Source organism: Piliocolobus tephrosceles, chromosome 12 (assembly GCF_002776525.5).
Source record: "Piliocolobus tephrosceles isolate RC106 chromosome 12, ASM277652v3, whole genome shotgun sequence".
NCBI lineage: Eukaryota > Metazoa > Chordata > Mammalia > Primates > Cercopithecidae > Piliocolobus > Piliocolobus tephrosceles.
In genome coordinates, this window is record NC_045445.1 from 110,137,665 (window position 1) to 110,162,744 (window position 25,080).

The 25,080-nt window shown below is 38.6% G+C and overlaps 2 protein-coding genes across 3 annotated transcripts in view; both read right to left on the minus strand.

Moving 5' to 3' along the window:
* SYTL5 (synaptotagmin like 5) overlaps positions 1 to 25,080 on the minus strand; it is a 98,650-nt gene that overhangs the window by 38,103 nt on the left and 35,467 nt on the right. For both annotated transcript variants that reach the window (XM_023202657.1, XM_023202656.1), the window contains exons 3-5: positions 15,259 to 15,374; positions 13,727 to 13,835; positions 10,745 to 10,879 (exon numbers count right to left, since the gene is read on the minus strand). In XM_023202657.1, the coding sequence (XP_023058425.1) occupies positions 10,745 to 10,879; positions 13,727 to 13,835; positions 15,259 to 15,374 (360 nt within the window). The remainder of the gene's footprint in view (positions 1 to 10,744; positions 10,880 to 13,726; positions 13,836 to 15,258; positions 15,375 to 25,080) is intronic.
* Positions 19,495 to 20,040, minus strand: LOC111536316 (ankyrin repeat and death domain-containing protein 1A-like). Its single transcript, XM_023202658.1, has one exon. It carries the CDS (start codon positions 20,038 to 20,040, stop codon positions 19,495 to 19,497), a length of 546 nt encoding a protein of 181 aa, XP_023058426.1.

Below are 25,080 nucleotides of genomic sequence, written 5' to 3' on the forward strand. Positions count from 1 at the left end.
TGTTTGTTCCCATTTTATTCTTTTTCCTCAGTGGGCACAAAATACGCTAAGTGGTAAAACAGAAGTCCTTATGAGTTTTACTCTCTCAGTTACTGTCTTAATAAGTTACAAATGCACATATAATAGTACACATCTTATTGGTAAAGCATACCAGCAGTGGTTAATAGTGATGAGGACTTACAGTTGATCCAATAAGAGGAAAGACTAAGTAAAAGAGAGTAAAATTTTGTGATTAAGTAAATTGATACACTTTGGAATTCTAATTTCCTTGGTGATTTTCCTGAACCCTTCTACCTGGAGCATGACATTTCTACATTTGACAACAGTTAGCCACATTTGTACCCTTTCAAGTATTTCCACTCATCTCAGAGGTCCTAGGCATAGAGACTCTCCCGTTGATGCTGTACTGTGACCATAGGTTCTCTAGAACAATGTTAACACAAAAATATGTCTCCCTACTGTTTCAGGTAAAATCTTCTTAAAAAGAAAGGGCAGGGGTGAATCTTGCAGAAATGAGCCAAGAAGTTATGAACTAAAGGGACTCATGTGGGTATTTCTGCCTGTGTGTGTGTGGAAGGTCCTCCCAGAGCCAGGTGGTTTTAAGAAAGGCCTCATCATGGATTAGCCTTGCTGAAACCAAAAGTGCTACTTATGTAGAAGCTCTGGCAGAAGTTGATTAATTGTGGTGGTGACATTCAAGAGGTTATCCTATAACAAGGAAAAAATTCTTGTGATTGTAAGTCAGCTACTGCAAATTATCATTGCCAGCAGCATTATCTCAAAAATGACATGGACTTTCACATTTGTCCCTGACATTTACTGTGAGCTTCTCAAAAATTTTTTTTCCAGTTGATTAAACTCGGAAAAGGTTTAGTCTAATAAGGCATATTGTCATAAATATTTGGGTGCCAACTCATTTAGAAGTTATGTAAAACATGACATAAAATACATGAATCTTTGCCACTTAAATTGGAAAAGGATAAAAGCTATGTCAAGTCAAAATTAAAGTTGTGAAGTTTAAAGGTCAACTAAGAAAAAGCAATTTTTTTATTCAGCTGTCATGTTACTTAGATTTAAATAAAAAGTATGATAAATCAGTGCCAACAAACCTTCAAGCTAAAATGTGGTTAAGTAAAAACCGGCAAGAAAAAGATACATTTATCTCATTCTAAAGGCCCAAATGTGGGGATATGTCACTGTCTAGGAGTTTGGATATTCTGAGTTGCTGAAAGACACATTTTTCCAGATTAGGAAAGAGTTTCATTTACTTTACCTTATGAAATATACTTTAAAAGCCTTCTGTTTTGCTATCTCTAATTCCGTGGGTAGGGTAAACACATCCAACAGCAATAATTTCAGTATACTCTTACAATGACCCTGTATGGCAGATGCATATGAATGTTTGTTCCAAGCTAGGGAACTCAGGAGTGGCCAGCCCTGAGATTTGTTTCTTACCTATGAAAAACATCTGAGCCCCTGGCCCTTCTCATGGAACACAGGCCATACCAGGGACTGAGGCCCCGAGTTTTGGGTTAAATGAAGGTTTCCAAGTGGAGGTTGTTTAGGGGGAAGGTTTTAAGTGAAAATGCTATATAAACTACATTGTTATTTGCAAGCGGTTGTGGTTTTCCTGCCCAGCCCACCACCGCTGGACTCTCCCCTGTGTGTAAGATGCTAATAAAATCGTATGTCTCGTTTGCTGGCTCTGAGTTTTTTGAACCTGGCAGCTTCCCTATTGAAGTTAATAGGGGTTCAGCACGGCACCATGTTGCTCAAAAATCTTGATAACAGCTTCCCAGATATATCCATTTCTAGACAGAGGATCCAAGGGTAGGGGACAGAGATTATAATTTAATGAGTTGCCTTTCTGCTTTACATAAAGGTCTCCTAGGAGTTGTAGCCAGGAAATAATTTCCCAGGATCCAACCTTCCCAGGGTGACTGACAGTGTTAAGCCTGTTCCCATATGGTTAAATGTGTGCTCTCCTAAGGCAGCACGAACCTGAGAGATCCTAAAACTCACTGGGACGATGAGACTAATGTGCAACACAACACAGAGACAATGCACAATATTCTTTCTGAGGTTTATGAGCTTTCCTAACTTCTTATAGTTATTTTGGATCTACAATGAATATGCGGGAAAGACGGCCAATGGAGACTGCAATTAGAAAGTGAGATGAACCTGCTAACTGGGAAAGAGATAAATAAAAATGAATGTAGCTCAATCTTCTAGTCTTTGGTGATCCCCAAGTGCTGTGTCTTTATTAATAGTCTTATGTGAGATGAGTGGCCCTCATCCTCAGATGCACATTAGAAACTCCTGGGGAGCTATTAAAACTCCCATATCCAGACTATACTGAGGCTAGTCACATGGGACTCTCTGGGTGTGGGATCTAGGTGCTAGCATGTTTTAAAACTCCCCAGGTGATTCCAATATGTAGCCAAGGCTGAAAACCACTGTGCTAAGCTGTGGATAAAAGTCCATTGATTTCAGACATCTCTCCACCTGCATTGTTCCCTCCCCTTCTACCACTATTTTTTTTTTTTTTTTTAATTCAGCAGTACTGACATGAAAAGAGCTAAGTTGTCCTTGTGATTCAGACTGTGATACATGGAAGGACACTTTGTCTTAGTGAGTGAATATGTTGCACTAGGAATCAGCAAACTATGGCCTGTGGATATATTTGGGCCCACCAAATGTTTCTATATAGTCATGTGCTTAGAGTAGTTTTTACATTTTTAAATAGTTGAAAAAAATCAAAAGAAGAATAGTATTTTGTGACACATGAACATTATATGAAATTCAAATTTCAGAGCCCATAAATAAAATTTGATTGCAATTCAGGCAGCCCATTCATTCATGTATTGTCTATACTTCTTCCATGTTCTGACAGTAAAGTTGAGTAGTTGAGACAGAGATCATATGGCCCACAAAGTCAAAAATATTATCTGTACCTTTACAGAAAAGGTTTGTTGATCTCTGTGTGTATGCCAGTTTGGGGGAAAAACTCTAAGCATGTTTTTCCTCTGCTCTCACAGTACTACAACAATCATCAATCATCACAGAAGACTTCTGTGAACAAAGGTGTGGGGTTTTTCCCCACACACCAAGCAGCAGACACCAGCTGTGTGTCCTCTAATTATATTCTGACACTATCTATTAAAAGAGAGTGTCAGATCCCACAGGGTGAGGACTCAGTCCCCAAGACTGTCCTCCCCCAGACACCAGTCACAAGTCTGGGCATTTAGAACTTCTGACCAACTGTCTTCAATTTGGGGTTCCCATGACCCCCTCTTTGTGTTTGATTAGCTGGAGTGGCTCACAGAACTCAGGGAAACACTTACTTCGACCAGTTTATTATAAAGGATATTATAAAAGATACAGATAAAGAGATGCGTAGGGTGAGGTATGGGGATAGGACTGCAGAGCTTCCACTCCCTCCCTGTGCGTACCACCCTTCTGGCACCTCCACATTTGTGGCTATCCAGAAGTTCTCTGAACTCTGTCCTCTTGGATTTTTTCACACTTTTTAATTATTTTTTTTTATTATACTTTATGGTCTGGTCTAGGGTAGTTGTATGGAGGCTTCATTACATAGGCATGATTGACAACTGTGTAAAAATGTGATTGGACAGAAAGTGCATGATCTAAACCCAGCAAGGCCTGTCTGTTCAGGCTTTTCTTGGTTTCTCTGTGTAGCATTCCTTCCTCTAGGTTATGAGGCAGGCTTCTCCGGAATGAGGGTCTTTTGAACCACAATCAGGTTAGAGTCCTATTTTGGCAGGTGAAAGAAGGACAGTAGAAGGTCCGAGAGATTATGTTTTCTGAGGCCTAAAGTGGCCCAACAGTATAACAAGGACTATGGAAGTTAGGAGGCAGGAACTATAGATGAGAATATATATATATATAAACACCACAGTGCCTATGCACACAGACGTGCGCGCACACACACACACACACACACACAGATGAGTCTATTTAAAAACAAAACTCTTTGGAGAAGCCAATACACCTAAAAGAAGTAAATTTCAGGTATTGGGTGTTTGTGTGTTAAACTTAGGCCCAAGTGAGCCATCATAGGATCCCTTGAAAACAGAATTAGGGAAGCAGAGAGATGAGAAAGACATGGAAATTCCTCACGCAGCTTCTATAGCTGCAATGTCCCCTGAAGCCACTGGCCTTATATGGCTTACTCACACATATCTTCCTTTTCCTTTTTGGAAAGAGGACAAGAGTAGTATAATGTAGTAGGCACTCAATGATATTGTGCCAAATGAATCCTAGTGTTAATTATATAAATAGCTTTATAATTCAACTTAATAAAACAAAAGCTGCTTTGTTTGGTGGTTTTAAAACGTTTAGTGTTTCCTTAATGGATTGGTTTCCTTTAGGAAAACTCCCTCTAAAACGGAGGAGACAGTTACCATGAGGAAGGGACTCCAGCTGGGTATGAAGAAATAGATCTTAAGAACAGGTGGTACTCTCCATGTGATAATATTTTTGTTTTTTAGCATCCCATTAAAATCCTGATCTAATTTCTTATTTCTAAATAATGACCAGAAGCTGTTTTGAGGAGAGAGGCCAGCAGCCATGAAAAGCCTTGGGTCAATTAGAAGTCGGGGGCAAGAAGAAAGCCCCCGTGTGTCTTTCCCCATAGACACACAAAAAAGGAAGTGCTTAACAGAACTTCACTTTTCAGCAACTAAATGGAACAAATACTTACTCCATACATAGTAGTTCAGAATTGCCAATCGCTTGTTCTCAGTAGGATGTTATATTGCATATAAGAAGATAGGTATTAAGGCATCCAAAGACATCTATATCCTGGTCCAAATTACCTCTCCATCTCCTCATCTCTCGTACACCATACTTCAATTTTTATACTCTAGAAACTCTGAACAGTTTCTTTTCAGCACACGCAGTCTGCTTTATGTCTATTTTCCTTTGTACTTTTTATTTCCTCTGCATAGAATGCTCTTCCTATCTTTCTTTACCTGGCCGAGTCCTCCTCATTTCTTAAAAGCTGCTTAGGGATCATCTCAACGAAGCTTACCTGAATCCTTTGGAAGGATAAATGCTTATCTTTAGTTTTCCCATAACACGTAGAACATATTTTTAAAATTGTATTACTATATTGTATTTAAATTATTTGTTTAGTTATCCCAGCCTTCCTGCTAAATTGGAAGCTCATAAAAGGGTGGAACAGTATTACTAAGAACTTCCACATTTACCATCTGGCATATATAGTACTACGTCAATAATGTTGGCAGAGCTGTGTGTTGAATTCATTTGTATGAATAGAATGCATAGATGACCAAGTCATATATCTCTGCTCCTCAATGATTTGTAGAAGAAAGGCCATCTATTGTATCTTAGCTACTCTGAGAAAGGTAACATGTCACATAATACATATTTAGATAGCAGTGAGTAAAAGGGCAATTTACTAATTTGGAGGAGGGGAACGTGTTAGATTTAGTTCACAGAAATAGAGCATGCCAAGACAGTGCATCCATGGGAAACAACTGGAGAAACAGACAAAACAGCAAGGAGGAGGCTTCAGGCTTACAATCATTTGATCACAGGAATTAAGCATAGGTGTGGCTGAAATACTGAGCCTCCATACCTTCTCACATTATTCACATTATAGTGAGGAAAGTCACACGTAATATAAAGCAAACAGAAATCAGGGGCTGAACAATGGTCTGACAAACTGCATCTTTGAAGGAGGTCTGAGAGGAGTTTGGGAGGGAGGTTGCAGCAGACTCTGTCAGTGTCCCTGCCCATTTGCCCTCAGCACTCACCTCTACCCACAGAATCTTGGTTATTGGGAATACCCAGAACTCCCTGCCTGAGTAGTTTTTTGAATCATGGGAGCATGGAGCCCCTGTGAACAGGGCAAGTCAGAAGTGCCAGAGAGTTAGTGCCCTAGAAGCAGCCCTCAATAAATTTTGAACAGCTGCTGTAAAAATACTCCAGATTCCCTACCTCTTGATTGGATAACTCTGATGTATGTTCAGCACTGTTTTCTAGAATTGGCCAGTGAGATGGAGCTCTAGTTGCCCACAATAACAACTGGCTTAATTAATGATACATCCTTTTTGCCTTCTTCCCTTCCCTGGCTCATTTCCCTACTCTCCTATCTCTGTTTCCCTAGACCACATCCTGAACATATTACTTACTCTTGAATCCTTATTTCAGGATTTTCTTCCAAAGGAACCCAAATCAAGTGTATATTGGTGCATATGGTGGGCAAAGGATGAGTTTAGAAAAGGATGGCTTTGAGTTCTAAATAGAAGTTTCTAGCTAAAGTCCTTTTTTTTTTTTTTTTGCAACTTCAGACTGTGTATCTCCCACTGATATGGTCACAGTATAACAAAATACTCTGGTGAATTCATGTTTCCCCTCCTGTTTTATCATGTGTCAGTTGCTCCCTGGAATTAAAATTCACTTTTCTCGGGCCACCATGGTTTTGCAAATTGCTTTTGGCTGTTAGCATTTGCTACAGCTTGTGGGTTTGATTGCCTACCCCTCGATACCCCTAAGGAGGGCTGAGCTTACCCAAAGGAGATTAAAATGGTAAAAAAGGAATTAGCAGTGACAAAGGAGGGAAAGGCACAGGAAAGAGGTGAAAGTAATTTTCCTTTGGAGGACAATGCTCACAGCCTTTATCCTGTTGAGTCACCAAACGATCATTATAGAATAAAATGTACACACTTTCAGAGATATGCTGTACATTTGAACATTTTTTAAGCCTGGTAAGGAATGGAGTTTGCTATTAGCATTAGCAACTAGGTATGTAGTGTTTTATCTAATACACAAAACAGACCATTGCTGACTTTGTGGATGTGGTCCTGACTCAGAGTTAAACACTCCCACCTTGCTATATTCAAATTTCTAGTAAGAGGTTGCCACCTAATTGGCACCTTAATTGCAAAGATGTCAATGAAAATTACATTCAGAACAGGAGAATAATTTTATTTCTGATGAAAAAGAGGGTATCATTTAGTGATAGAATGGGTTTAATAAACTCACTTTACCAAAATAATAGATATGAGGAATGGATGATTCTTCAAATTCATGATAATACCAGAAGTGTCATATTTCCTGGACAGAGAGAGAAAGAGAGAGGGGCAGTGCTTGAAATGAGGATGAGAACTAGTTAAGGGCTGGTTTGAATGGTGTGGTCTCTGCTTTTGGTGGATCACAGCCAAAGCAAAGCCGTTTATGAAGCTTCACAGAGACTGACCATCAGTCCCAGACTCCCTGGAGACCAAGTGGGAATAACTGGATGAAACTGGTGTGCGTGGGGCAAAGGAGTGGGAGGGCAGAAAGATGAGAACCTAGTTGGTTACGAGACCGAACAAGGTCCCACCATCTGTTCACAGTCCATGTAAATATTGCCATATTCTCCAGTGACATGATAGAAAGGCTACTGAGAAACAGCATCATTCTTCCTCCATTTTTACTGAACAAAATATATTTCAGGCTCAAAGTTCTACTTTTCCTTTGTTTTTTTAAGATAACATTGTTGGTATCTCCCTCAGATTCCTTTCACCAGCTATGCATGCTCCTCCCTAGCTCCTGAGTTCTTTTCTACTAATGGATGTCACTTGCCACCTTCAGAGACATTCCCTTTAGCACTGGAGCTGGACACCAACAAATGCCCTGGAGTTTGCCTCCCCCTCACCCCTACAGAAGAGTAGTCAGATAAAATACAGAACTCACAGTTAAACTTGAATTTCAGATAAAAAATAATTTTTAAGTACAAGGATGTCCCAAATATTGCATAAAACATACTTATACTAAAAAACAGTTGTTCGTCTCAACTATATATACCTGGGCATCCTGTATCTTCATTTGCTAAGTCTAGAGACTCTATTCAAGGGAGGCCATGGTCAGTGACTGACTGGTATAGGAGTGCAATGGTCCAGCTCCTCAATGTGGAAAAAGCTCAGGGATATAGTTTATGCTCTAGAGTCTCCTACAGGATCAGGCTGAGTCCTCAGACCTCATTGGAGCTAGCACTATTGTTTAGCTTCTTCCTCTTCTCTATTCTGTCTCTCCTACTCCCTTCCTGGTTTCTCTTGGAATCACTCGATTAATAATAAATCACTTGCTTATAAATTCTTGCCTAGGCATCTGTTTCCGGGAGAGCATGACTTAAGTTAGAGATCTTGTAAATCATACCACAGTGACAGCTCATCACAACTTTGTAGGGATTAAAAATCACTACCTTGAATAATATTCTGTTTATTAACTAGAGCTTACATTTATTTTCCTAAAAATATTCTTTGTCTCATGTGTCAAGTCCCTAGCAACTGGTGAACATCCATTTGACAAGCTCTTCTGAGAGGCTGCTAGGGCTTCTTTAATCTATTCATTCTTTCCTCTGCTTTGAAACTACTGAAAAGAAATAAAGCCAACTGGACATCTGATAAAACATCATTTACACTGTTATATGATGTGAGCTTTAAAAAGGAATGCCAAAGCCCAGCTGCTCCAGGAAAAGATCAATGATCCATGAAAAAATATGCATTGTAAAGGAGAAAGGGGAATTATTAGCAAGCTGGGTCAGGCAACAGACCAAAGAGACTGGGATCTTACAGTGTCTTTAGATGATGGGAGTTAAGAAAAGATGGGCTACCTCTTGCCTCAATTTTCTAAGGACTCATTTTGAAATAATGGAACTCATCTCACTGTGGCAGTTCATTAATGAGTCATCATTGTGATAAATGCACCTTCAAGGGAAAGGACATTTTGCTATTGATCTCCCAAGCATCTTTACTCACTTTCTTAATGGGAAAACATTGTTCTTAACATGCTTAAGCCAAAGCACACCTGACTACAATGTTCTGACTATGTGTAAGCCATTTCAGGTATTTACAATTTAAGATAAATTCTACTTAGGGAATTCCTTTCAGTTTACAACAAGAACAAGATGCTCCTGGGTCAATATACCAGTATTTGGTGATGCATGTCCACATGGCTTTATAGTTTTGGTTATTTGTACCTACCAGTAGGTAAGACACAAAAAGTAAACCCAGGCAGACAAATTCCAATACGGTATAAGCACTGATACTGGAGAGCATGCCCCTTATTATTCTTGTTGAGTAACTGTAAGACATATAACTTAAAATAGCACGATCTAATTTTGTTAGGGTGGCAGCCTTTTTTTTCTTTAACAAGGAACGTTGTCTTTCGTCTTTTCGTGTATATTGTTTTTCTTAAATGCTAGCCTCAAGTGTTAGCCAAGGTGGCTCATCCATGGAGTCCCAGGAGGCTGAGCAAAAAGAACACCAAATTAGTTGCTTACTGTCTCTAAATAATTTTGACCACTACTATCTCAGAGTCAGGAGTCCAACTATGAAAAACAAAAATGAGATTTATTTATTACTATTTTTTAGAGACAAGATCTTGCTCAGTCACCCATGCTGGAGTACAGTGGCATTATCATAGCTCACTGTAACCTCAAACTCCTAGGCTCAAGCAATCTTCCTGCCTTAGCCTTCTAAAGCATTGGGATTATAGACGTAAGCCACTGTGCCCAGCCAAAATGAGATTTTTATAGAAAGTTTTTGTGGGACACAACATGAAGCTACCCCAAGGGAAGACAAATGAAACTATTTCAAGGATAAAGGCAACCATAGCTTAACAGTTTGTAATCATAAAAGGGAATATATCAGCATTCTTGAAAGTTTGGGAAATACTGAATACAGTACCAATATTTTGATAATGGGTGACAAATGACTTTATGCTTCCTTGTAATTTTTTTTCTGTATAGTTTTACATAAAGTAACGCTTGCTTAAAGGACTGTTACAGGGACAAAAGAAACAACTATGGAGAGTCACCAAGAAAAAATAACCCAATAGTCAAAATAGTGTCCCCTCTAAGGAAATTTTTTGGTCTGCATTCTAAAATGGATTACAGGGAAGAAGGCAATTCTGCTTGCATTCTTCCTAACCTAAGGAGAAAAGAAAAATCTGCCAGTTGTACTATCTGGCTTAGCCGAATTACCCCAGATCCAAGCAAATGAAAGGGAGTTAACAGTTGGACAAACCAGTGAAATATGAGGGTGGATATTTTTTTCTCATTGTTAGTTTTGATAATACACTAATCATGAAAATAGGTCTTGACTATGCTCCAATAGGACACAGAAAATCATGCTTGATATAAAATGACTATGCTCTTGGCTATCCTTTGTGTTTCTCATTATTTTTCTTGACAAGTGATAGATCTGTGGATAAGATGTTCTCACTTGGCTCCACTGACAACCTCCTCCAGTCAGAAGAGGTGGAACTCGAAAGGAAGTGAAATTTATGAAAAAGTCTCTGATGCAATTCAAATGTAAAGTTATTAATAATTTTTTAAAAGCTGCAAGGAATGTATTTGACACTCAGAGGTTTCTTTTTTTCAGAAGCTTAAATAGAAAAAGCTCAAGAATTCAATGAAAAACATTTACTTGCCCTGTACATTTCCATTTGAACTGCAGCCCCAAGCGCCAGAACATAAAGTTTCATCCCTGCAGGTGACATAAGCAATTCCAATAGCTGTAATTCTAGAAGTAGGGTGCGTGCTTTCCATATCAACTAAAACATATCTTCCTGAATTTTCATATTATGTGTTAGGAGTTCTCCAAGTGGTAATATTTCACAGACACCTAAAATCCCCCTATGAATGGGAGTATATCAACCTTATCTTCAGGTTGCTCAATCTGCTTCATTGCTCAATCTGTATGACTCTTACCTGTCTGAACCAGGAGCTGACTTTAAACTCCTAAAATGTTGACCGTCTAAGTCCAAGCTATAGCTCCGCCCACTTTCAGTTTTGGGAGTTATGATTTCTCCTCTGGTTGCTGATCTGAACTTGCTAAGAAGAAATCTGAAATTATATATATGTATTTAAAATTAGATAAGAAAGAAAGCATTTAAAAATATCATTTCAAGAATACAATTTCTAGGACTTTTAATAATAAAGGATTCTTCAATAAAGCAGCCTTAGGGCTGAGAGGATCGGGAGAGTTCCCAGTGCCTCTGCAATATAGTATCAAGGGTGATAATGGAGAAGGTTACACCATTCTCTCAAGACCATACCACTTGCTGGTCGGTCACTACTAAGCAAAAGACTGCCTACTCTGAGAACTCAGCACTGTCACCTGAGAAAGGAGATGCATTCCTTGAGCTGGGTCTGTTTGTAGGAACAGTGAGAATAGAGAGCTTGAACTCGCTTTGCTCAGAGAGGGGAACCAGGATGATTCTCTTGGACAAACTGATGTAACTACTTATTAGACTGCAGCTCCATGAGAGCAGTGACTCTGCCTTTCTTGTTCCTTGACAGATTTCCTGAGTCTAGAATGATGCCTGGTACATACTAGAATCCAACCAACTCTTGTGGAACGAGTGACTAAACTCATGTGGTGGAAAACACCTTTATTATCTTCCATGACATTTATTCTTGTGCCTCATGTTGGATAAAATCCGATTAGATTCCCATTTCACTAAATTATTTGGGATTTAAGCAAAAACAGGGTTTTAGGAACTTAAAGTCCTGATCCAGGATACCGTGTGCCCAAAACATGGGTGTTTCCAAATGTACTTTAATAACAAAATCAAAGCTGTATTCCTTTTTGTAATCGCATTGGGAGATACACTTCATTTACATTCTACAGTTTTCTAGAGAAAAAACTGGATTCCAAAGGCACTGGCACAATCTTAATAGAATCTGCCATGTTGTCTCTGTTTCAAAGACTCCTGGAATAGTGTCATTGTCAAAGCATCTGAAGCTTCAACCTACTGGAAAATTACATTTTTCTTTGGTGAGAATAGCACTTAATATAATGTCAAGGTATGCTGCTCTGAGAACCACCTCATGCATGTCCTCTACTTAAGGTATCTCCTCTGCCTGGAGTCACTCTTCCTCCGTTTTGCGATCCTGAACCCCATTTATCTCCTCCTCAAGTCTCATGTACAATTTGATGTCTTTCTGGATGGCTCCTATACTCAGCTGGCATTTGTTACCTACCCATTTATTTATATGTACTCAGTAATTTATTGCCTTAGGATATGTCTGTGGTGAACACCCTCCTCTGCTTTAGAAAGGCTTTTAGGAAGCTCACATTGCCATCTTAAATTTTCCTGCAATTCTTTTATACTTAGTAACTTTTCAGGTGTGTACCTTTTCTCCCCAACTAGCTGTTATATTCCTTGATGACTGAGAACAATCAGAACCTAAGGCTCAACCCAGTGCTATAATGGTTTGAATGATTCAGAATTTGCATAATTGATTGTGCTGGTGAGTTAGTTACTGTCTCCCATCTCCAAGTCCACTATTCTGTAACCTACTCTATGATGCCTGAGCTGGGGTCTGCAAATGACAACTCCTAGAGGCATTTGTGGGCTGTGAGTTACTTATTCAATCAAGCCATTGATTGTTTTTGATGAGTCAGGTGCCATGCTAGATACTGCAACACAGAAGCAAAGAAACCACTGGTCTACCACTAAAGGAGCTTACAATGAAGTGTGTGTATGTGTGTGTGTGTTGAGGGGGTGTCAGAGTGCAATATGATTGGTGGTGCAAAGGCACAAAGCATTGTGGGTGACCCAAAGAGTGATAAATGAACTCAAGATGGTAGGAAGGGTCAATACATAGGATACTCTAGGCTATCTTTCCAACTCATCTCTGCTCATCAATGAAAACATGGTTTGTCATGAGTGCTTGAGTTACATGAAATTTAGATTGTATTCCCACTGACAGCCCAAGATTCTAAAAGAACCCTAGACATTTTGTACAGCCAGATAAAGCTTCTAACACCAGCGCCATCTCACTTTGTATTCTATTGAGAGAATGAAACAATGTTGTCTGGAAAGGACCATAAAGTTAGCCAGGCATGGTGGCACACGACTTGTAGTACCAGCTACTTGGGAGGCCAAGGCAAGAGGATTGCTTGAGCCCAGGAGTTCAAGGCCAGCTCAGGCAACATAATAAGACCCCATCTCAGTAATAATAAAAAAACAGAAAGGACCATACAATGACTTGGTGCATATTAGAACTCTCACTACTTCAGTCACAAAAACTGGCCAATAGCTGCCTGAGAAACAAAACTGAAAAATGCAGTTTCCTTTTTGTCCTTATAGCCTATATTTTGGGATCCACTTTTCTCCCTTGAAAGAACCTTCTTGCTCCCTTATGTACCTCCCATTCCTATTCTCAGTACTTGACATCTGTATTCTGTATTCATTTACTGAACTAAGTTACTGTGATGGCCAAATGTGACTTTTTTTCTTAAGGAAGCCTGAATTTTAAATAGGGAATATGATGCTTTAAGCTCAGTTAATAAATCTTTATTTTGGATAAAATTATATATCAGCACACAGGTTGGAGGGGACAAGTGTTGACATTGTACAACAGAAACTGTTGTCACCTCTTTATAGACTGGCCCTGGCAGGAAACTTTCTACTTATAAGTAATGGAAACCATATAGTGCAAGACTGGATATGTCAAATGAAAGGAAAACTCCTGTGCTTAGGTCAGACAGGACTTTTATTTACTTGTTGAAAAGTATTAAAACTGCATTTCCTGAGGAGAATGATAAGAAAGTGTTACTTTGTTTGAGTCTCTGACCTCCTCTGGGTCACTGAAGTGACATCAAACTTGAAAAATTAAGGAGTCTTCATTTCAGAGGCGTCTGGAATAAAGATCAAAAATTCCCTCAGAAAGACCATGTCTTACCCTTTTCTCTTGGGTCCATCATGGCTGGCCTTCTTCCCAGCAACAGGTGAAGTGTCTGACTTTTCTGCATCGTGGCAGGTTTGCTCTTGGCTCTGTACTTCTTCAGCTCCTCATTAACAATCAGAAGAGAAATTTACATACAAAATAGCCAGAAATGAGAGCAAATTTATATTCTGCTTTCACTTTCCCAGATTAGCTCAAGGCAAGGAAGTCTATAATAATTGGCAATGCCATTCCCATCCCAAGTTTTTCTGTCACACAGTTATTTCTAATTTGTTGAGTGTTCTAGAGTTAACTGAAGACAAAGATCCTGGACTCATCTGTGGGAGGTTTACTGAGATAACCTTTCTAGGGATGACTGCATCAGCCTTCTGCTGATATTTTTAGAGCAGGGGAACATGGTCTCCTAAGATGTCCAAATCCCTGGAGACTGAGTTCTAGCATGAGGTTATAGAAATGATGTCCTAATTTCTGGGCATATAAGCCACACTTCCTGGGAGGGTGGGCATCTGTGCAATACATTGTGACTTTAGGAACTGCCTACATTCTGGAAGGTACTGAAGTTTGAGTGGAAGAAGAGGCCATGGCTGACTGCCTAATTTTAACTGTAGTCCACACTATCTCTCTGTAGTATCTTCTCTGTGTGACTCATGTGCAAAAGCCTTTCCTTGCTAGTGCCACACCCAGAAGTAACACTGGAATCAATTCCAAGCCTCCTTGCCATATGTGCCAGACTTAAATACAAGGGCACTTGTCTCCTCTGTGTGAAAGATGAGATAAGCCTAGAAACAGGCTGAAAGATGTTTGTTCTGCTTTTACTACACCACATATGAGAAACACGCTCCCAATCACAAGGTTTACTCCATCTTTACCTGAATTGTAGTTTGAATGCACTAAAAAGCACTGTCAAGGTAGAGTGTTATTTTCATTTGAAGCCAGTATTCATTCAGTAAGACTATGCATTTCAAGCCATTTAGCATCTCTGGCTCCTTCCCACCAAATGCCATTGACTCACCAGTCATTGTGACAACCAGAAATGTCCCCCTTGCCTTTCCAAATGCTCCCATTTTGAGGGACGGAGACAAGGTACACATTATCAATCCTTGGTTGAGAACCACTGGATTTAAAAAGTAACATTTAAAAGAAATCGGAAATAAATATTGTTGAAAAATCAAGGATTATTTTCACAATGTGAATCATTTAATTCATCTGTTTTATGTTACTTTCTTAAGTGTTCAGTAAAACATTGGATGTGCATTCAGAAAGAGAACTGTCTATGATGGAGACAAATGGTTTCTTTGAAAATCTTGGTGGGTGACATATATGGAAAATCACTGTGAATTTTGTTTTCTACTGACTTCCTCTTGTCCTATATGAATTACGTATTTAGATTTCATGCTACCAAGTTGTGAAATGACCTAAGGGATTCAGGAAACTCATTTGTGCTGATTAACTGCATAACATAGAGAAGTTATCTAGTTAGCCAAATGAAGATGAAAATAGTTGTGAAACCACATATTTGCTTTAATTACCTGGACTTCTTCTTAAAATGGACTGTCGGACAACATCAGTGCCGAGAACATTGACTTGCTTGAAACGTTTTGCCTTTTCTTCAAAAAACCACTCACCAGTTATAATCCTTAGCTGCCTACTCAAGGGAAAAGGGAAGAGCATTGAAATTCAATTATTTAGCCACATAATTAACTCTCAAAAATCCCTAATAAACTGAAAACAGCTAATTATTTACAAAGTTTATCTCAATCTCTGGAGTATTTTATGGTGATAATAATAGCCAGTATTAATTGAATATTTACTATCTGCTAGGTACTTGCTAATTGCAGTTCATACTTCATATATTTTTATCCACATAGCAACCTTATGTAAACACTATTATCCTAATTTTATAGATGAGGAAATTGGGACTTAGAGCAATAAAATAATGTGCCTCATATCACACAGCTGGTAAGTAGCAGAGCCAGGATACCATCCCAGTAAGTCTGACCTGGGGCTCAAGTTCTTAACCACTGCATTAGTGGATAAATTATCTTCAATGCAAACAACAGAGATCAAGGTTCTGAATGAAAAAGAGGTCATGATCAGATTCTGTTTTGGAAAGATTCTTTGATATAACATGTACAGTGGGTTAGACTGATGAGAGAGTAGGATAAAGAGACAGATTGGCCATTGTAATAGTCCAGGGGACAGATGATGGCACCCATGCTAGGGCAATGGTAAGACTAAGAGAGGAGTAATAAGTTCAAATGGTAAGTGATGGAATTGCTTGCCTGGATTTGGTAATAAATTCAGCGTTAAAGATGGGAAAGAAGGATCCTTGAAGAGCCACATCCATCTTTTAAGCCCTACCCGCAATGGCTACATGAAATCACCCCCATCTTCCCTCCTGAAATGCTTATAATCCTCTTCTTTGTCTGTACTTCTCCCACTACTTATAGCATCCTTCAGTATTATTTCTATCCTCTCATGTCTACTGGGCTGTAAATGCTCTGAGAACTGATTTCTGTCTGCTTCATCTTTTTTTTCCATAGTACCTACAAGAAAGTATTTCACAGACTATGATCTCAATTAATGTTTTTCAAATGAATGGCTGACTATTCTCCCATAATTTTAACACATTACCCTTCTTCCCATATCCTCATAGTTCTCATTATTATCAGTGAAATGAGGGCAGGGACCTTGGCTGTGTTGTTCACCACTTCTAGGAGAGGTAACTGGCACTCAGGAAATATTTGTGGAATGAATTAGAATACCTGGAATTCAACCTATAGTAGTTATGTTGCTATAAAAGTCATTTTCAGGCATATCACAATGATTTGAACAGCTGTAGAAGTCATTCGGTAGACTAAACATTTTTTTAATTAAAAATTAAGAAACGGCTTTAGCTGATTAGGTGAGCATTACTGTCCCAAAACCTCTATGGGGCATGTTCTGAAAATAGTAAATAGGACTATATAACTAGGGTAAAGGATTTGTGGAGAATTCTATTGAAAAGTGGAGTTAAAAGGTAGGATTTGGGGCCAAATCTTTGAATGTTGAGGTAAAGAACTGGAGTGTCATTCTAGCAGTTTTTCTAAAGTTCAGATTGAATCACATAATCTCTGGATAAATATATGAAGAGAGAAACCAGAGGTAGGCAGGCAAATTAGAAAGTTAAACAATTAAGAGGATAGAAAATGATGAAGATGCAAATCAGGGTATCATGGAGGTGAGGAGTAAAGGGAAAGACACAGACACTTGGGCCACTGAGAATGAGAATCAGTAAGAATTGGTGACATGTCTGATATGGTGGCTGAGGAAAAGCAACTGAGAGTCAAATAGACATTTCAAGTCCCAGAGTATTATACCCATTTGATTCAGCAACTTATTGGACCTGAAAATCAATAGCTAGATCCCAAATAGAAAAGTCACTCCAGAAAAATATGTCAACCTTGTTCCCCACAGCAATTATCCTGAAATCTGCTTCGGAATCTATGAGGCAAAGGTAAATTCTATATGAAACACCATTCCACTACTGAGAAAAGTAAAAATGTTGACCTTGGAGAAAGGTATTCATTGAAAGGTCAGACCATAGTTTGTCTATCATAGATTTACTCCCAAGTGGCTATATTACCTATTGAGAAGCCCAGACTATTGGATAAGCTCCATAACAGTAACTACATAAAATATGCTTATGGAATATGTTCAAATCTAAGATATAACCTACCAAAACCAAAAGCTTGAATAGGTTAAGTTATTTCTGGATACATTTCAAATGATCTATATACTTATGTATCACAATGTTGGAAATCCAGGTGACAACTGTGGTATTCTAAACTTGAAAGATGTCTCCTGTTTCTTGGCTATTCAATCAAACACTAATCCAGGTGCTGATATGATCAGACATTACAGATGGAATTAGGTAATTAGCTAACCTTAAATAGTGAGATTATCCTAGATTATCCATATGTCATGTGAGTGTATTGTGTGAGGCTGAGGGTTGGGGTATGAATGATCCCGTCACCTAGGTACTGAACATAGCATCCAATGGGTAGTTTTTCAACCCTTGCCCCCACCACCAGGAGTCTGCAGTGTCTATTGTTGCCATCTTTATCTCCATATGTACCCAGTGGTTAGCTCCTACTTATAAGTGAGGACATGCAGTATTTGGTTTTCTATTAATTAATTTCTCTGCATTAATTCGCTTAGGATAATGGCCTCCTTTCATTATTTTTTATGGCTGCATAGTATTCCATGTTGTATATGTATCACAATTTCTTGATCCAATCTGCTGTTGATGGGCACCTAGGTTAAGTCTATGTCTTTGCTTTTGTGAATAGTGTAGCTGTGAATATATAAGTACATGTGTTTTTTTTGTAGAATGACTTTTTTTCTCCTGTGGGTATATACCCAGTAATGGGATTGCTGGGTTGAATGGTGTAATAGTTTTGTTTTAGTTCTTTGAGAAATCTCCAAACTGTTTTCCACAGTGGCTGAACAAATTTACATTCCCACCAGCAATGTATAAGCATTTTCTTTTCTCCACAATCTCACCAGCATCCGTAATTTTTTGACTTTTTAATAATAACCATCTGACTCGTGTGAGATGGCATTTCACTGTGCTTCTGATTTACATTTCTCTGATGATTAGTGATGAACTTTTTTTTTTTAGCATAACATTTTAATTCTCTGTTTTTGAACTGCCTGTGTATTTTTGCTATTATTTATGTTGTATTATTTATTATTAATATTTTTGCTATACTATTGACATTTAGAACAAAGCAAGAATTCCAGAACCTGAAGCCATTCAACCAGCCAAAAAGGTTATTTGTCACTGATACAAAAATAAAAAGCAAAGCAAAAACACCAACTCACTACCTAAAGAAAGGCCACAACCCTGCTTTCCAGGTCATAGAGGAGAATTTCTACTGGCAGAACTGATGAGTACAATGGGAAGAAAGAGAAGAGGTTCATCCAGGGCCACACCCCAAGCCCCAGCTCTGTCAGGGGAAAGCTTCGTCAGTGGGTGGGAGCTCTGGAGTCAGGGGAACAGGCTTTTGAGACTCATCTTTGCCTCGTACTAGCTTGTGACCCTGCGAAAGTGCCCTCAAAGCTCCAGTTTTCTCATCTGCAAAATGGGTCGAATTTTTCTGAGGTAACAGTTATGAAGGGGCTTTGTGAACTATCAAGAGCTTAACAAATAGAAGACACTAACAGGGCCAGGTGCAATGGCTTCCGCCTATAATCCCAGCACTTTGGGAGGCTGAGGCGGGTGGATCACTTGAGGTCAGGAGTTCAAGATCAGCCTGGCCAACATGGTGAAACCCTGTCTCTACCAAAAAAATACAAAAATTAGCCGGGCGTGGTGGTACACACCTGTAATCCCAGCTACTTGGGAGGCTGAGGCAGGAAAACTGCTTGAACCCAGGAGGCGGAGGTTGCAGTGAGCCAAGATCGCACCACTGCACTCCAGCCTGGGCGACAGAGTAAGACCCATCTCAAAAGAAAAACCAAAAAAACACTAACAGGTGTTGAGGTATTGGGCCCTATTATGTCCTGGGCACTGTGTTAGATATTTAATCCTCACAATAATGTAAAAAAGTAAATGTCATCCCACTTTATAATTGGGAAACAAGGCTCAGAGAGGTTAAGTAACTTGCTCCGGGTCACAGGGCTCAGCAGTGGAGAAGCCAAGATCAGAACCTGGCCTGCTGCCTCGAAGCCTCCATTCACTCAGGGTTCAGGAATCACTGTGGCCATTACTGCCGACACGGCTATGGCTCAGCAGACAAGAGCAGACTGCAGTCTTGGGAGGGCCTGGCTACCTGGGTGAGGGCATTCACGGTGCTCCCAGCCCTGAGGAGGAGCCGCACACAGTCAGGGTGGGTCCCTCCAGCAGCCGCATGCAGGGCAGTCAGACCTTCCGCATTCTGCTCCTCCAGGTCCAGCCCAATGTCCACAAGTCGCTGCAGCACAGCCATATGGCCCCGACCAGCAGCCAGATGAAGGGCTGTCTTCCCCTCCTTGTCTTTGACACTGTGGTCACAGCCAGAGCCCACGAGGAAATCCAGAGCATCCAGCTGCCCGTGCTCAGCTGCCCTGTGAAACGCCGTCCTCCCCAGCTTGTCTACGTGGTCCAGGGCCACATCCTCCAGGTCCTCCATTATGAACGCCAGCACAGGCACGTGGCCTTTTTGGGCTGCGCAGTGCAGTAAGGTCAGGCCATCCTTGCTCTTACAGTGGATCTTGGCCCCTGAGTTTACCAGGATCTGAAGGATTCGTAAGTGGCCGAACCAGGCAGACAGGAGAAGCGCGTTCATCCCAAAGGCCGTCGGTCTCCCACGCCAGCTCCTCCTGCATCCCGCCGTGCCGCAGCGCCTGCGCGCGCTGGCGCCCGGGTGCGAGGTGTGCGTCCGCTGGGGCGGGGCCCGGAGGAACTTTTTTTTCATATGCTTGTTGGCTCCTTGTATATCTTTTTTTGAGATGGGTCTGTTCATGTCCTTTGCCTACTTTTTAATAGCATTATTTGCTCTTTGCTTGTTAACTTTATTATAGATTATGGATATTAAACATTTGTTGGATGCATAGCTTCCAAATAGTTTCTCCCATTCTGTGGGTTATCTGTTTGCTCTGTTAGTTTCTTTTGTGGTGTAAAAGCTTTTTAGATTACTTAGGTCTCATTTATCAATTTTTGTTTTTATTGTAATTACTTTTGAGGAATTAGTAATAAATTATTTGCCAAGGCCAATATTCAAAATGGTATTTCCTAGGTTTTCTTCTAGGATTTGTATAGTTTGAGGTCTTACACTTAAATATTTAATCCATCTTGAGTTAATTTTTGTATATAGTGAAAAATAGTGGTCTAGTTTCATTCTTCTTCATGTGGCTAGCCAGTTATTCCAGCACCAGTTGTTAAATAAGGAGTCTTGTTTTCATTGATCATATAAATAAAGTTTTATTGAAAGATATCCATGCTCAATTGTTTATATGCTGTCTTTGGCTGCTTTTGTGCTACAACTGCAAAGCTGAGTAGTTGCAGCGGTAGCCCACATAGCTCTCAAAGCCTAAGCTATTTACTCTCTGGTGTTTTATTTTAAAAAAAGAAGAGTTTTTAACTTCTGCAGGAGGCAAAGAGTACACAAAAAGAAGTAAGAACAAGGGGAATACTATAGTTCAGTGACTAAAAATCGCTAAATAGTGGCATGCCAAGGCCTTAGATCTTTTTTTTTTTTTTTTTTGATAGTTCTTTGGATGTGAGATGGAGTAGATAGCATACTGATAGCAGTTTCTTGTGTGACAGAAGAAAGTGGACACATCCAGTCTACACTTTCCAGGAAATAGGCCTCCATATCACTTTTACCACGTATGCTTAGAGCTGCCAACACCTAACACAAATAAGATCTTCCCAGAATTGTTAGTCATTACCTCTTGCTACCCTTGGAGAATACTAACTGTAAATCTTGTATTTGTTCAACTCAGATAATGTACTTGAGTCATTTGTCATTTCAGAGAAAATATCAGAACAGATTGTTGGGATGATGCCTTTGTCACACTCTCAGGTGTCAGGTCTTGTCAGGAGGCAGACAGAAGTCTTGGTAGAACAAAAAACTAATAGTGAGTGCATATCAGTCACCAAGTAATAGGCTAGTTACTTTATATATGGTATCTCTAATTCTCACTATAAGCCATGAAGTATCTACTACTATTACCAATTTACAGACAAGGAAACTAAAGCTCACATAGTTATAAAGGTATTATGTCTGAGACAGGATTTGTATTGAAATCCCACATGCTTTACATTTGGGAAAATTGTCTGAAGAGAACTCATACTTGCCAGCTATAACAAGGCTTTGAGGAAGGATGAAAACCTATAGAGTCCAAGGAATAACAAACATAGCATTTCATATGATTGGTTGTGATTGTGGGGGAGGGGTGTGTGTGTGCGTGCATGTTTGTGTGTTGAGGGTAGAGTGGTAAGAATACAGAAGGGGTAAAAGACAAAAGGAAATAAAAATGCCAACTACTATAAAATTTATATCCCTGTCTGTCACATCAATCTAGTATTCGAAAAACACAAGACTTGTCATAGACTTTATGCACTCTAAGTCATACTCTGAAGAATGAGCTTGATTAAAATTATGGTGGGCTATACTTATTTGTGAATAATGATTACTGACAGTTTAGGATTTGCTAGGTCCTGGTTTTCTTTAACATTAAACCTCTGGGACTTTTCAAACCTTCACTTGGAAGCTTACATGAATGTAAAGTCAAATTAAATTATTTATAGTTTTACAGGGGAAAATAGGTAATCTTATCTTAAAAAGAATAGTGACCAGAAGATTCATTTTGCTCCTTTATTTTCTATTAACTACTGGAGACATCTGCAATAAGATATGCTTATTAGACATGCTGAGATAAGATACTAGTTCCCTTCTCTTATTCATAAGGAAACTAATTCAAACTATTTATACATTTATTAATTACACAGCAATTTTTTTTTTTTTTGAGAGAGAGTCTCACTCTGTCACCCAGGCTGGAGTGCAGAGGCATACTCGCAGCTCACTGCAACCTCTACCTCCCAGGTTCAAGAGATTGTCCTGCCTCAGCCTCCCGAGTAGCTAGGACTACAGGCATGCACCATCACACCCAGCTTAATTTTTTGTACTTTTAATAGAGATGGGGTTTTACCATGTTGGCCAGGCTGGTCTCAAACTCCTGACTTCAAGTGATCCACCCACCTCGGCCTCCCAAAGTGTTAGGATAAGAGGCGTGAGCCACTGCACCCGGCCTACACAGCAAATATTTATTTCATTTCTACTATGTGTCAGACCCTGGGCTAAGGCTAAGAATACGGAGGTGAAGAAGACAAACAAGGACCTTGGCCATACAAAGATGCTGGTGTACATTTATTCCTTTTGTTCTTTCCAATCAGGAAAAGTGAAAAGAAATCCCTAGACACATTATGGTGAAACTATAGAGCACTACAAACAAAGGGAACATCTTAAAAGTAGCTAGGAAGGCAAAAGGAAACCTACAAAAGAATCGCAATTAGCATGACAGTTGATTTTTAATAGCAATGATGAAATCCAGAAACCAATGATATATCTTCAAAGTGCTGGGAGAAAATACTATCAATCTAGAATTGCATATCCACAGAAATCACTGCTCACGAATGAGGATGAAATAAAGAAATTTTCAACAAAATGAAAACAGATAATTTATCACCAATAGATTCTCACTAAAGGAGCTTTTAACTATATTTCAGGAGGAGGTAAAATAGATCTGAGGTATAAAAAAAAATGGTGAACAATGAAATTGATAAAATATATAAAAATCTAAACAAACATTGATTTATAAAGAAAAATGAGATTACCATAAATTGTTGGATTATACAATGAGAGATATCTAAAACAAAGGACAAAAATCATGTATCAGCCAGGAAGATGGTATTTAGAGTTTAAGAACACCAAGCTTCTTTCAGCTATTGATTTGCAAAGTTAAATATGTTATAATTTCCAGGGTAACCACTGAAAATGAAAAAAGCATATAATACGAATACCAGTAGAAAGAATAACATGGAATGAGAAAAATACACTTTAATGAATCTACAGATAAAATAAATAAATGCAAATATTTTAGGAATCACAATGATAATAGAAATAAAAGTAAATATTGCAGTGATCAGTGAGTACAGACTGAACTCTGTAATTTAAGAAACAATATTATGAGATTAAATGTTAAAAATTACATATAGTATATATATCATACATATGTATATATAGCACATATATAATGTATATAGCATATAAGTATAGCAAATATTAAAATAATATAACATATACTATACTTTAAAATAACATATATGCCACATAAAAAAGACTCACCTTAAACATATGGACACAGAAAGGTTTAAAGTCAAATGTTGGAAAAACATGTATGCAGCTATTAACCAAAAGAAATTTGATGTAGTTGTATTAATAACAGAAAAAATAGATTTCAAAGCAAAAACATATTTAGAGATGAAGGGAAGCATAAAGGATAACTCCAAATTAATAAGGAAAAGACCAGCATCTAAAATAAAATTGTGCAATACACATAAATACTCATATCACAGAAAAAGAACCACAAAAAGCTAATAAATATATGAAAAGTTGCTCAACCTCATACTTAAGCAGTAAAATGCAAATTGAAACTATAGGGAGATATTCCTTTATATCTATCGGTTTGAAAAAAATAAAAAATTTTCATGAAGCCAAGTGTTGGTAAGATCAGGAAGTAAAGGAAACACTTATACAATGCTAGTGGGGTTTTAATTGGTACAACCACTATAAAAAATAATTTAACATCATCTTGTCAGGCTGAAAATGCTGACACTGCTTGGTGTGCAATTTCATTCCTAGATGCACACCCTGCAATCTTCTCAAGCACTTTTGGCACAGGTTGCAGTAAGAAATACATTTTATGTCACAATTCAGAAAATAAATACACACACGTATAAGTATATACACACACACGTATGTATGTATATATATACTGACGTTTTCTACTCCACTTTTTTTTAATGCTAGTTACTACCCACCAATGGGTCATGATCCACAGATTTAAAAATCCCACCACTTGTTTTTAATGCTGGTTACTACCTACCAATAGGTCATGATCCACAGACTTAAAAATCCCACCACTGAGTGTACATACTCATACATGTTTGTCAGGCCATGTGTATAAGAATGTCATGGCAGCATTTTTTGGTAAAATTACAAACTGAAACAATCTAAATGTCTATTCACCAGAAAATAGATGCATTAAGGGAATGTAACAACAGTATAGATGAACATAATGTTATTCACACTAATATGGATGAATTTTACAAAAATGTTGCTGAGATAAAAACATCACAAAAGAATACAGGTGGTATGATTTCCATTTCCATAACATTCAAAAATGCAAAACTGGAAAATATATTACTTAGAGACACATCCAAATGGAGTAAAACCCTAAAATAAAGCAAGGGAATGAAAAATGCAAAACAAGATGTTCTAATTCTTAGACTGGGTAACGAATACACAGGGGCTATTTTTATTATTGTTTAAACCATAGGTATTATAGAGTATCTTGGATATGTACTGTATTTTTAGATTTAAAAATCTTTCTAGTTTATATAGATATTAAAGTACCATACTCACAGTGAACACCTCATTCTATACAAGCGTGGAGGCACTTGTATATAATTGATAGGTGATGCAAAAGAGCATGTCAAGGGACTCAAAATAGCTTCTTACCATTCAAAAAATCTTTGGGTAAATGTGGGACTACTCCAATATGAATCTTTCCCTTATAGCTGCACTATGAAAATGTGCTAA